The sequence below is a fragment of the Salvelinus sp. IW2-2015 genome, unplaced genomic scaffold (genome assembly GCF_002910315.2).
Source record: "Salvelinus sp. IW2-2015 unplaced genomic scaffold, ASM291031v2 Un_scaffold2839, whole genome shotgun sequence".
NCBI classification, from domain to species: Eukaryota; Metazoa; Chordata; class Actinopteri; order Salmoniformes; family Salmonidae; genus Salvelinus; species Salvelinus sp. IW2-2015.
Window position 1 is genome coordinate 12032 of NW_019944139.1, and position 12617 is coordinate 24648.

The 12617-nt window shown below is 42.5% G+C and overlaps 1 protein-coding gene across 1 annotated transcript in view; it reads left to right on the forward strand.

The window, feature by feature from the left end:
* The first annotated feature begins 282 nt into the window (after positions 1-282).
* mthfs (5,10-methenyltetrahydrofolate synthetase (5-formyltetrahydrofolate cyclo-ligase)) overlaps positions 283-12617 on the forward strand; it is a 21390-nt gene continuing 9055 nt past the window's right edge. Inside the window, 8 exon segments of the mRNA XM_070440691.1 lie at positions 283-482; positions 2265-2328; positions 2331-2382; positions 2384-2424; positions 2427-2459; positions 2462-2530; positions 8615-8746; positions 8749-8774. Coding sequence (XP_070296792.1) covers positions 372-482; positions 2265-2328; positions 2331-2382; positions 2384-2424; positions 2427-2459; positions 2462-2530; positions 8615-8746; positions 8749-8774 — 528 coding nt within the window. The 5' untranslated portion in view covers positions 283-371.

Consider the following 12617-nt stretch of genomic DNA (forward strand, 5'->3'; position numbering starts at 1 on the left):
TGCTAACTCTACGCGGTGTTGTTGGGTCGGTCTTTTCTCTCCTCTTCCCTACCCCCAACCAGACACTGTCTATTTGTTACTTTTTTCACTTCAACTCCGACTGTAAAATTGGTGGTGACGTCACAGACAATCYGACACACGTCACTGGGCTGTCAAATAATGCCRGTGGGGTAGTGTGATAGCCATATAGATGATAATTATGTTATTGCAGTCTGTTTAATGATTGATTGGCAAATCAATTACGTGGCTAGCTGAGTCCAATCCAAATGTAGAATTTGCTMATTTYAAGGCCAGCCTAACTTGCTGTCTTCCCTGAACTCACACACATTGCAACATTTTTATCTTTGGACACGAGTTTTACATTAGCCAGCATGGCCGCCTTGCGTGCAGCCAAACAAGCTATGAGGAGAGAAATAAAGAAACGAGTAGCTGCGTTGGACGATCAAGAGAAACTTCGCCAGTCTCGAGTCATTTCGCAAAAGGTAACTGCAGTGAGATATAAACAATCATGTAACAAAAAACTGGGTATCACATTTACAATGTGCTAGTGCATTTTTTTTTTTTTTTACAACGCTACAAGCTCATTTTGTGTATGCATGTGTCCTGTCGTCATCGKCGCGTGGCCAATAGAGTTCACCAGTTTGTAGTCCTAAAAACCGGAAATCTGTTTCGTTCAGCCATTTCAATGGGAAATTGAATGCGGGAAAAAATKGGGTTCTGGGATAAATGTCGAAAATAAGATCTGAGATTAACACAGGTTTATGGTGCTTTCAAGACAAATGGGAACTTGGGAAAAAGAGGTCAAATCACGACGTCAGTGATCTTCATTTCGGAAATTCGGAGCTCAGAAAGATGCCAGAGTKTTGGACTTGGAATTCCCAGTTGACCTTTCAAAAAACAATCCAGTCAGAGTTCGTTTTTTTCTCTCACTCAGAAGTCTAAGATTTCCGAGTTCCCAGTTAATTTGAATGTTGCATTAGGATATCTGGTATGTTTTGCTCTATGAGATAATATCAGTCAGTTAACATGACCTTAATGAATTATGAAGCCTTTTATGTGCTTTTTCAGATAATTGTTTTGAAAATCACAAAGTAATGTTAGCTGATGGAGATGATCTCAAAGAACAAACATCTAAGATCTCCTAAGCCTGTGTATACCACATACCTAATTTTGGCGTTTATCCCAAAAATTCCATTAATTTCCCCACAGGCTTTGACAAAGGTTCCCTGGTGCCTGTGGTTAAAAATGTCCTAAAAACGAACCAATGGTGCCCCCTCGTGGTTGGTGGATATCCCCCCCCCCCCCCCCCTCCATGCAGCCACCTGGTAACCCGGTGTGTGGCTAGACAGCCTGTGGAGCCAAAGCCTGATTTGTTGAACGCAGGTATGAGTTGGTGCCTCCAAAAACATGCCATTACTATTGTTCTCTATAGCTACTTTTGTGTTTAGTATTGTCTGATATACCTGCAAGCAGAAGACCACTAGCCATGAATGCTTTCAATATATGTAACTTGTCTTTTACTAACAGAAGACGATATTGTAGACTCCCGGGTGGCGCAGTGGTCTAGGGGCACTGGCATCCCAGTGCTAAGCTGCGCCACCAGAGTCTCTGGGTTCGCGCCCAGCTGGCTGGGTTCGCGCCCCAGGCTCTTGTTCGCAGCCGGCCCGCTACCGGGAAATCCGTGGGGCGACGCAACAAGTTGGCATAGCGTCGTCCGGGTTATGGAGGCGTTTGGCCGGTAGGGAGGGTTTGGCCGTAGGATATCCTTGTCTCAGTATGTAAAAATGTAATAAAATGTATGCACTCTACTGTAAGTCCGCTCTGGATAAGAGCGTCTGCCTCTTGGCAGGTAGGGATATCCTTGTCTCAGTATGTAAAAAAATAAACAAACATTTTTTTTTTTATATTATAATAAAATGTATGCACATCTACTGTAAGTCGCTCTGGATAAGAGCGTCTGCTAAATGACTAAAATGTAATGGTATAATTAATATTGCTTTTTAAAATAACAAATAACTCAAACAATTCGTTTGTCAATGTCTCCAGTTGGTGACCTCCTAGAGTGTTAAACTGGCAGTACCCTTAATGTGTGTGAATCATAATAATTACCAGTCTAACACCTCATACCTAAGTACTTTCATAAACCTAACAGACATTTTAATGGTTAATTTACATGCATTATTTGATGTAATTTGCTCCGTAAATGACAGGGAAATAGAAAAACTATGCCTACACTAACCCGTTTATACTCTCCTCTCAACCAGCTCTTCAAGCACCCCAAGTATGCTAGCTGTGAGCGCATCGCTGTGTTCCTCAGCATGCACGATGAGGTAGAACAGAGGAGATAATTCAGGGCTTGTTTAAGCACGGTAAGACCTGCTTTAGCCAAGTACTTGACCCAGGGCACCAGTAACCACATGGACATGTGAAGCTCACCAGCATGGAGGATATGATGTCACTGCTCTGACTTCTTGGAACATCAGACAGCCTGCCGCCGACGACAACACCAGAGAGGAGGCCTTGGAGACAGGTTAGTGTTAGTCTACACACACACACACACAAGCTTTTTGCCCTGCTGTGCAAGAAAAAAAAAGAAAAAACACAGAAAAAATCACAAAGAAGAAGATATTGGAGTCCGTCCACTTTGTGTGAGAACCTATTCTATTTTTCTGTGATCTCTATATTGGTTTTACACAACAACCAAATATCCTTTATATCTACCGAGTCAGGTAAGCGTGATGGTACCTTCTTTCAGTACGCACATAGCCACACACATGCACAGAGCTTAGTTTTCGTGATTCATTTTTTACTTTTTGGGGAGTAAAAATGTATTCCCAATCAAAATCCTCTTTTCCCTAACCCATAACCTTTAACCTAACTCCAAACCCAAATGCCTAACCTAAACCTACTCCTAACCTAACCCTTAAGCGTAAAATAAAATGTTAACAAATTCAGGACATGAAAAAGTCCTGACTGTTTTCCTACCTTGTCAGGACATTCCAGTGACTTGTGGTCAGGACAGTGTGGACCTGAAAGGTGAAAACATTTACACGAGACAGATAGACGAGAATGACCCTAGTCGACGACGGATCCTCACAGTGTGTGTTGACACATTGTACTTTAGTTTGCCTGTTGTATATTACCATCTGGTGTTATCATAACACTATCTTATTACCTAAATCCCTGGCACGGCCTTGCAATGTTCGTCTTTCTTCCCTTTACACCAGTTAATCTTTGTTCCCCTATGGCCTGTTCAGAAGTAGTGCACTATTTAGGGGAAAGGGTGCCATTTGGGATGCATTCACATTCTCCAAACGTGACACCATGTTAGTGTCAGATCAAAGTTCTGTTTTGGTTTCCTCCACAAGATGGTGGTATAGCACCATCATCAAGACTGATCAAAATGGTCGTTCCTGCAATAACAATCTTACGTCTGCCACACACCTGTCATGTGACACTTAATGCAAATACTATGGAAGGGATGGATGGAATTGCCCCAACACTGATCCAAGGTCATTTACCCCCTAAAGGTTAATCATTGGGTAGGGGGAGGATAAACTGATCCTAGATCTGGTAACATCTACCCTGAGCACCCAAATAAGCACTGTGGATCATTGGTGAAGTTGCATAATTCTATTGTAATCAACTCTGCTGCTGCTGGTTATAATAAGAAAGATATATTGATAATGTTATTAGCATTGTAATCTCTTGGATGGTGAATACTTATTTTTTGCACTGTCAACCTCAACTATTTTAATCCAGACCGTCACAGTTTAATCATTAGATAGGATATGAAATACCGACCCTGGGGAGGAAATGTGTTTGTTGTCTCTGAGTCTATTTGAGCTGTGGCAAATGTCATCATGACTTCTGGAACCAAACTGGTCATAACCACGCTCCTTCATGTGTAACAGTATAGCTTCCGTCCCTCTCCTCGCCCACCTGGGCTCGAACCAGGACCCTCTGCACACATCGACAACAGCCACCCATCGTCTTACCCATCGCCCCCACAAAGCAGAGCAAGGGAAACAACTACTTCAAGGCCTCAGAGCGAGACCGCATATGTTATGCGCGCTAATAGCTATGTATGAATTCACTCCCTGTCTGGCATTAACCTTGTGTCAATTCTAAATATCGCCCTAACTCACCTCATGCACTCTACTCGCCAGCTCAAACAAGAGTTCACTTGTAACCAGGTTCACTTGTAACCAGGTTCACTTGTAACCAGGTTCACTTCTTTGGCGGCGGTGGACTATAGAAGTCTACACTCCTTTAACTTTTTTCACATTTTTGTTGCGTTCCAAAGTGGATAAAAAATTTATTTAATTTTTCTTTTTTGTCAACGATCTTCACAAAATACTCATGTCAAAGTGGAAGAAAAAGTCAAGAAAAAAAAAGATGAATGGAAATAAAACCCTAATATACCTTGATTAGATAAGTATTCACCCTCTGTGTCAATACATGTCAGAAACAACATTTGGCAGAGATTTCAGCGGTCAGTTTCTTGGGTAAGTCTCTAAGCGCTTTGCACACCTGTATTGTGCAATATTAGCCTATTATTTCTTTGAAAATTCTTCAAGATCTGTCAAGGTGTTGGAGATCATGGCTAGACAAAAATTTTCACGTCTTGCCATATATTTTCATGCAGAGTTTAAGTCAAAACTGTAACTTGGCCACAGGAACATTCACTGTGTTCTTGGTAAGCAACTCCAGTAGATTTGGCTTTGTGTTGTAGGTTATGTCCTGTTGAAAGGTGAATTCCTCTCCCAGTGTCTGGTGTAAAGCAGACGAAGTAGGTTTTCCTCTAGGTTTTACCTGCGCAATAGCCATCCCGTTTCTTTTCATCCTGAAAAACTCCCCAGCTTTGCCGATGTTCAAGCATACCCAACCATGATGCAGCTACCACCATGCTTGAAAATAAGGAGGCAGTTACTCAGTGATGTGTTGTGTTGGATTTGTTATAAGGCTTTGCATTTTTTTCCTTGTTTTTTTTGCAGTATTACTTTAGTGCCTTGTTGCATACATATGCATGTATTCTGTATATTTGTATTCTTCTTTCACTCCTGTCATTTAGGTCATTATTGTGGAGTCACTACCAATGTTGTTGATCCATCCTCAGTTTTCTCCCATCACAGCCATTGAACTCTAGCTGTTTTAAAATCACCAATGGCGTCATGGTGACATCCTTAAGCAGTTTCCTTCTGTCCTGCAGCTCAGTTCAGAAGGACGACTGCATCATTGATGTGTCTGGTGGTTTAATACATCATCCCACAGCATCATTATTACCTTGACCAAGCTTAAAATATATTCAATGTCTAATTGTTATTGTTACCCATCTACCAATCACTGCCCTCCTTTATGAGGCCCGATTAAAGCTCCCCTGGTTTTTGTAGTTGAATCTGTGTTGAAATGTAATATTGACTGAGGGACCTTACATATGTTGTATGTATGGGGCGACAGAGAAAGGATAGTCATTAAAAATCATGTCAACCCTTATTTCACACAGAGGGAGTCCTTTATTTGATTTGTGAGCCAAGTAAACTAAATTAAGTTTGGTCTAAACAAAGAGGGTGAATACTTTGCAAAAGATTATTTTAGTTGTTTCATTTTTATCATTTGTAAAAAAAACAAAATATTTTCTATTCAACTTGACTTTAAAAAAAAAAAACTGTTAAATCTATTTCCAATCCCACTTAAAACACAAGAAAATGTGAAAAAAGTTCCATGGGGTGTAGCCTTTCTATAGTCTCTATACCAACCAATCACGTCTTCAGTTTAGGGCTCCCTCTGACCGTGAACAGCTGGTTTATAGAATTTCTCTCGACTCTGACTCGTCCTGCAGCCTTGAATACCTCTGCATGAACCTATCATGGCTGTTGTCAAGGAAACTACAGATAGACCATAATGCAAAGCCAAATTTAAATACATGAGAAGAGATTAAAAAAAAATGTCTGTCTTGCCGTGCCACCAGATTTTGCTTTATTATCGTCATGGTTTTCACATAGCAACAAGAAGAGCACCTTATCCAGTACCTGAATATTCCCAGTGCTGACAGAAGGGTTTAGACCATATTTATGTTCCCCCTCTTTTCATAACAGCAGATCCACCTCATAACGAATGTCTCTTTGTCCTGGGGTGCAAAGAAAGCAAAGGTCTGGAGTGTTGTGTGTGTGTGTGTGTGGTGTGTGTGTGTTGTGGACACAACACAAATTGCTACCCTGCCAGGATTGCCATCTGCTGAGCATTGAAACTTGTCTCAAGGATTTTCCTCTTGTTCAGATACTTCTTACCATTGTGAGAGAGAGATCGATCTGACCGAGCCTGTCAGAGGTGACTCGTCTACTACACGAGAGCGTGAACCGCCTCGTAGCAGGAAATTGAAGCTACCTCCGGCAGAGTCCCGTACCGTGGGAGCCATCGTCCGCTAGGAGAGTCTCCCTGCGGCGCCGCGCCGAGACTCCGAGAACTCCACGAGGTAAGAAAGATCCACGAGACGAGGAAAAACGGACGAGGGGGGAGGGAGGAAAAGAGAGAGAGGCAACAGAGACGAGAGACAGCGTGAGAACACGGCACCAGAGAGAGAGAGAGCACCGACGTCGAGAGAGCGGCAGAAGGGAGAGAGGAACCCACAGCGAGAGCGACGAGAGAGAAACGCAGCAGGGAGTGAGAGAGAGAACACCAGCTGAGAGGATGAGACACAGCTGAGAGAGAGAGACACACACAGCGTGAGAGAGAGAACACCAGGGCCCCCAGAGAGAGAGAGAAGGCAGACACAGCAGAGAAGAGAGAGGAAGAACCACAGGCAGAGAGCAGAGAGAGAGAGAACACAGGCCAGAGAGAGAGACAGAGCGAGAGAAGCAGCCAGAGAGAGAGAGAGAAGAGAGAGCAAGAGAACCGGACTCAGAAGAGGAGAGAACACAGCGAGGAGAGAAACAGCGAGAGAGAGAGAAACGCTGCAGAGAGAGAGAACACAGCAGAGAGATGAGAGAAAACAGAAGAGGGGAGCGGAGAGAGGATAAGCAGTGAGAGAGAGAGAGAGAGAGAGAGAGAGAGGACGAGGAGAGAGAGAAGAGAGAGAGAGAGATAGAGAGGGAGAGAGAGAGAGAGAGAAGAGAGAAGAGAGAGAGAGGAGAGAGAGAGAGAGAGCTGAGAAGAAGAGAGAGAAGAGAGAGGAGAGAGAGAGAGAAAGAGAGAGAAGAGAAGAGAGAGAGAGAGAGAGAGAGTAGAGGAGAGAGAGAAGAGAGAGAAGAGCGAGAGAGAGAGAGCATGGCATTTTGCGCACAGCAGGAGTAGATGTCCTTCAGAAATGGAATGATTTAACATTCATGCCTGAGATCTTTGTTATTGGCTAGGAATCGAAAGACTGGAGTTGATAAAAACAGAGACTTGATTGGGCTTGTGTTATTTACACATTGGAGGTGTTGGAGCGTGCGTGTCAATAACTATCAGGTTCGATTAGCATTAATCCTTACTGCCATTTAAAGTAGATGATGTGATCCAGATGAGTCATGTGAACAAAGTAGGTACATGCATCAATAATAGATGGATGTTACCATCAGTCTGGAGGGCCGGAGAAAGAGACCGAAGCAGTATGGCAATCCCCAACCTGCTGCTGTTGTGAGGAACGGGTATGCATAATGTCCCTGCTTAATCTGCATAAATGATTCATGAATGTCATGGTTGCGTGACACAGGAAGAGCTTTTGAATTAGAGTCTCAGGCTACCCCGAGGAGAAATGGAGTGAGAGCGGTTCACATCATCACCAGAGCCTGGTGCCCCATTTCAAAAAGTGCTGTTCTAGAGATCAGGTCCACCCTTTCCATATCTTGATCATTTTATCTTAAAGGCAAAACTGATTCTAGATCAGCACTCCTACCCTGAAGACGATTGCGATACATACTGATATCAGATGTTCTAAGAAACATTCTGTGAATCATCTCATCTCGTTATTTCTTTGGTTGTCAGCGAGCACTTGTGCTATGGTTACACCAGGATGTTGTGAAATATTCATCAAGAGGCTTGTGAAGTCTTGCAGCGAACACATCATCTTTTGACTCCAGGGAATCTGTAGCTTGTTGGTCTGATGGATATAAAGAATTGATCATGCTGGAGACTGTACAACTGGCAATGCATGATTTTGTTTCTGGACATTTATTGAGCAGCGGCCTGCAGTTCACTGCTACGAAGCACCAATAGCATTTTAGCACATTTATTTGTAGGGTGAGTGTATATCTGTTTAAATAGGATGAACACGCGTTGTGTGTTTATAGCTTTGAGAAACTCCTTTCATGTTCTTGAACCAACCAATCCTTTCATAGTGTTGTACTTTGACCACCATACAGGGGTAAGGCAACTTTTAACAAGATGTATTGCAATTCAGGTTGAAGATCAGACATCCTGTTTTAAACATGCATAGTGTGGGCTAACTATAGACCTATATCACCACTGCTGTAACAACCTCTGAACCCAAGATAACAAGTATACATTGTGCTCACATAAGGGAGTGGCATCTGGTCATTGGCATCAGCTCTCTGAAAAATAAAATAAATAGTTATAAGGTATTTAGTAAGCCTCCTCCTCATTCATGTATTTCCATGTCTTCCTCCCCATGAAGGTCTTGACCTGATCTTATGCCAGCCTGGAGTTTGACAGGAAGGGAACCGGCTGGCCGAGGAAGGCTTCTACGACCACATACCGGGACGCTGTATGAAGCACCCCAAGAAGCCGTACACCATCGCTCCTGCCTTCAGGAGCAGCTGTGTCAGGACATACCTGTGGGCACAACGATGGCTGATAGACGAGGTTCCTGTATGATGTCCTGACTAGTTAAAAAAGCACATTTTCATATTTCTGAAGTAGATCTCTATTGTGATAAAGAATGGTCCTAGAAGGGTTCAGACATTTTTTGTGATTTGGCTTGTTTTTGAGAAACTTACCCCACGTGATACACTTCCTTGTCGTTGTGCAGTAATCGGGCAACGCAAAAAGACATGAACAAAACCACCAAATATGTTGTTTTAGAAACGGACTGTCACTATAGTGATGTAGTCTTTAGATGTTGTACACATAAATTGTTATCTAACGTTATCTTCCATTTTGGCGCGGAGGCGTTTCTTCTAGCAGCTGTGCTGCGCGGGCTGTGTCCTGTTACAAAGGGGCGCGCTCAACCTGCACAGCTGCAGGGGAAACAGTGCAAGTTGACCAAAAATGGATTAGAATGTTGTGGATACATTTCCGGATACAAATTTAACATGTCAAACATCTAAGACCACATCACTATAGTGAAAGTCCATTCTAAAAGACAATATTTGGGTGTTTTTGAGCTTTTGTTTCATGTCTTTTATTGTGCCCTGATACTGCACCAACAAGCATAGAGGAAGTGTATCATGGCTGGAGAAACGTATGAAAAACAAGACAAATCTTCACACAACAACGGTCTGGACCCTTCTAGAACATGCCATTTACACCAGAAACAGAGATCAATTGAAATAGTAAAATTCTCTTAACTGTGATGGGAATAGTCAACTGGACTACAATGGTATGATGATGAAATCAGTGGAGGCTGAGGGGAGGACGGCTCATAATAATGGCTGAATGAGCAAATGGAATGGCATCAAAACCATGTGTTTACATATCATTCCATGACTCCGCTCCAGCCTTACCACAACCCGTCCACCCCAATTAAAGTGCCACCCAACCTGTGATTAAATGATTATACAGCACATTATATCATATTATGTGATCCCAGCAACAGATATTGGTCCCAAAACACTGTGGGAAAGTTATTTCAAACAACCAAAAGAGAACCTTTAGGGCACGTTCTTGCTAGCTGTGATGATATTGTTTGGTATGATGATATTCTCATAAGACATGAAGCTGTGAACTCATCAACAAGACGGTGGTGAGCTGAGCCTGCTTGCCCCATTCCAAACGGATCATTAGCCCCTACTCCAAGGTCTTTGTTTAAATACTTGATCCCAATCCATTTCAATCTTTTCTAGGGGACATCAAACCAAGGCCTAAGTAAGCGCGGGCGTTAGTTTGGACTGGACCTCTTAAGTGCTGGCTAAAGACCCCTAGTAATCATAATGGTCAAACGCTTGTGTCTTTAGAATGTACCTGAATTGTGAGGAATAAACTGTCTTACAGATGACACTTCTTACCAGATGACTTCTAACCTGTTTCCATTTTCAAATTCCTGTATTTCAGTTATTAGATTTTTTTAAAAAACTGTTAACTTCCTGGTCTTCGTTAATGAGATGATTATGCTGCCATCAGAGACACAGGAAGTTGGTTAGGAATAAATACGCTGTAATAACACACCTTTGTTGATTGCGCACCAAAGCTAGCTAGCCATAGTTTTGGTCCCAGAAGATGACCAAAACCCTCCATTGTCTTAACAAAGATAACAGTATTTACTGGAGACTGAGAGCTGCATGAAATGACTGACTGGCGATGTTAATGAAACTCCTATGATACTGCCCGCTGTTTGCCTAATGCATAGGCCCTTTGGCGAATTAATCCATACTTTTCTGGTAAAGTCCTTTTATGTTTTGCATTACAAAGTCACGCCTGTTTCAAACTGAGACTGATTGACAGACATGTCTAAGTGCCACCAGCATGAATCTCAGAAACTCTTATGGCTCACCGTAGATCAAGAGTTAAACACTAAGATCTTCTCTCCTTTGGTGTCACCACACTTGAACATACATTGCTGGTCCTCCGTTTCTTTATTACTGAAGACCATATATTAGATCAGGAAACTTTGTCTCCGCGGCACCTTTAACAAAACTGACAACACCTACCAGTAGACCTCAGAACCATCAGTCATCCATCCATGATTCTAAACAAGACCTTCAGAACCATAGTCATGAGCTAAACAAACCTTCAGAACCACAAGTCCATTCATCCATGATCTAAAACAAGACCTTCAAACCACAGTCTATCCATCCCATGATCTAAACAAAAACCTTCAGAACCACAGTTTAGTCCAATCCATGATCTAAACAAACCCTTCAGAACCCATAATCATTCATCATATATAGACAAGACTTCAGAACCACAGTCATCCATCCAGTGATATAAACAAAGACCTTCAGAACCACAGTATGCATCCATGATCTAAATGATCTAAATAAGACCTTCAAACCCACAGTCATAATCCATATATAGACAAGACCTTCAGAACCATAGTCATTCATCCATATATAGACCAGACCTTCAGAACCCATTAGTCTCCATAACCATATCTAAACAAGACAGAAAAGGCACCTCCCCAGAAAAATTACGTGACCGGTGGTCCAGTAATTATTAGTGCACTGACCTGGGCACGTATACCAGAGCTGGACATTGGGTTCAAATCTAAATCCTCCCGACTCGATCTCCTACCAGTCTTTCCTGGCTTCTCCTACGGTCCTCTTTCAATGGCGAACCATTAAAACATATGAAAAGGATGAGGGAAAAAAAGAGATGACAAAAGACCTTGTCTCAATCTAATATATTTTAACTGTGGCTGTGCTTCCCACCACCGACCACTGCCCACTCATAAATCCCCATGGTGGTTAGTTGGTCATCTGCTGAAATCACTAAAGTGGTTTTACATAAACGTTATTTCGGTTCCCTTCGTGTGTTTAACATTGTTTCAGTTTTGTAAAGCCCCGATTACCAAACAATCCCATCTTCAAAGCTTGTCTTTGTCTGTCTTTGTCTTCTGTCTGCTCACAGTTGTTTATTACCAATAGCGGGAAGAAGTCTTTCTCCAGCTGCACAAACAGAACACACACACCACACAGTACATTCTCCGCTCAGTATCCAGCCAGCTGTATAATACATGGATCCAGAGCAGATTGTGGACCAGCAGCTACACACACACACAGACCTTTCACCTACCACTGCCTTCTCTCTCTTCCTGCTGATCAAATCTCCCAAGAGAGCTACAGCTGCCTGCTTCATCAAACCAGTGTGACTATGGTTTATTTAAAGAATGAGAACCTACGTGTTGTGTATGTGTTGTTGTGTAGTGTTGTGTGTTGGTGGGGTGTGCGTGTGCGTTGCGTGGTTTCTGTGCTCAGCATGGCGGATGCTCATTACAGAGAGAACCAACGGCTAGATGGACGGGCACATTTTTAAATACATTTATATTAACTAGCAAAAGTCGATTAGAACTTTATTACATAGCGGCCTACCACCATTATTAGGACTGTCAGGTCAGGTACACAGCCCCCAGGTGACCGTTCTGGCTACCATGACGGCAGTAGCTTGATTCACAGCCATTCTGCATGATTCAGGCCTAGCATCAAGCATTCTCCGAGCAGGAGTGCTGATTTAGATCAGTTTAGCCTTTTAGATCCACACATGCAGAAAAAGCATGGACAGGGGACTTGATCCTAGATCAGCACTCCACGTTGAGACGCTTGAACCTGTGCTGTACGCCCCTGGGGTGCGTCTCAACAGTCTAGAAAAATCAGGAATCACATTACAACAAACTACATATAGATCTATTTTATTCATAAATTACAAGTAAGCCTACCCATAAATACCGTTATATCTATGACAGTATAACCATTTAAGGCTGAATGTCCATCATATATAAATTCAATTGAACAATCTCTCTCATT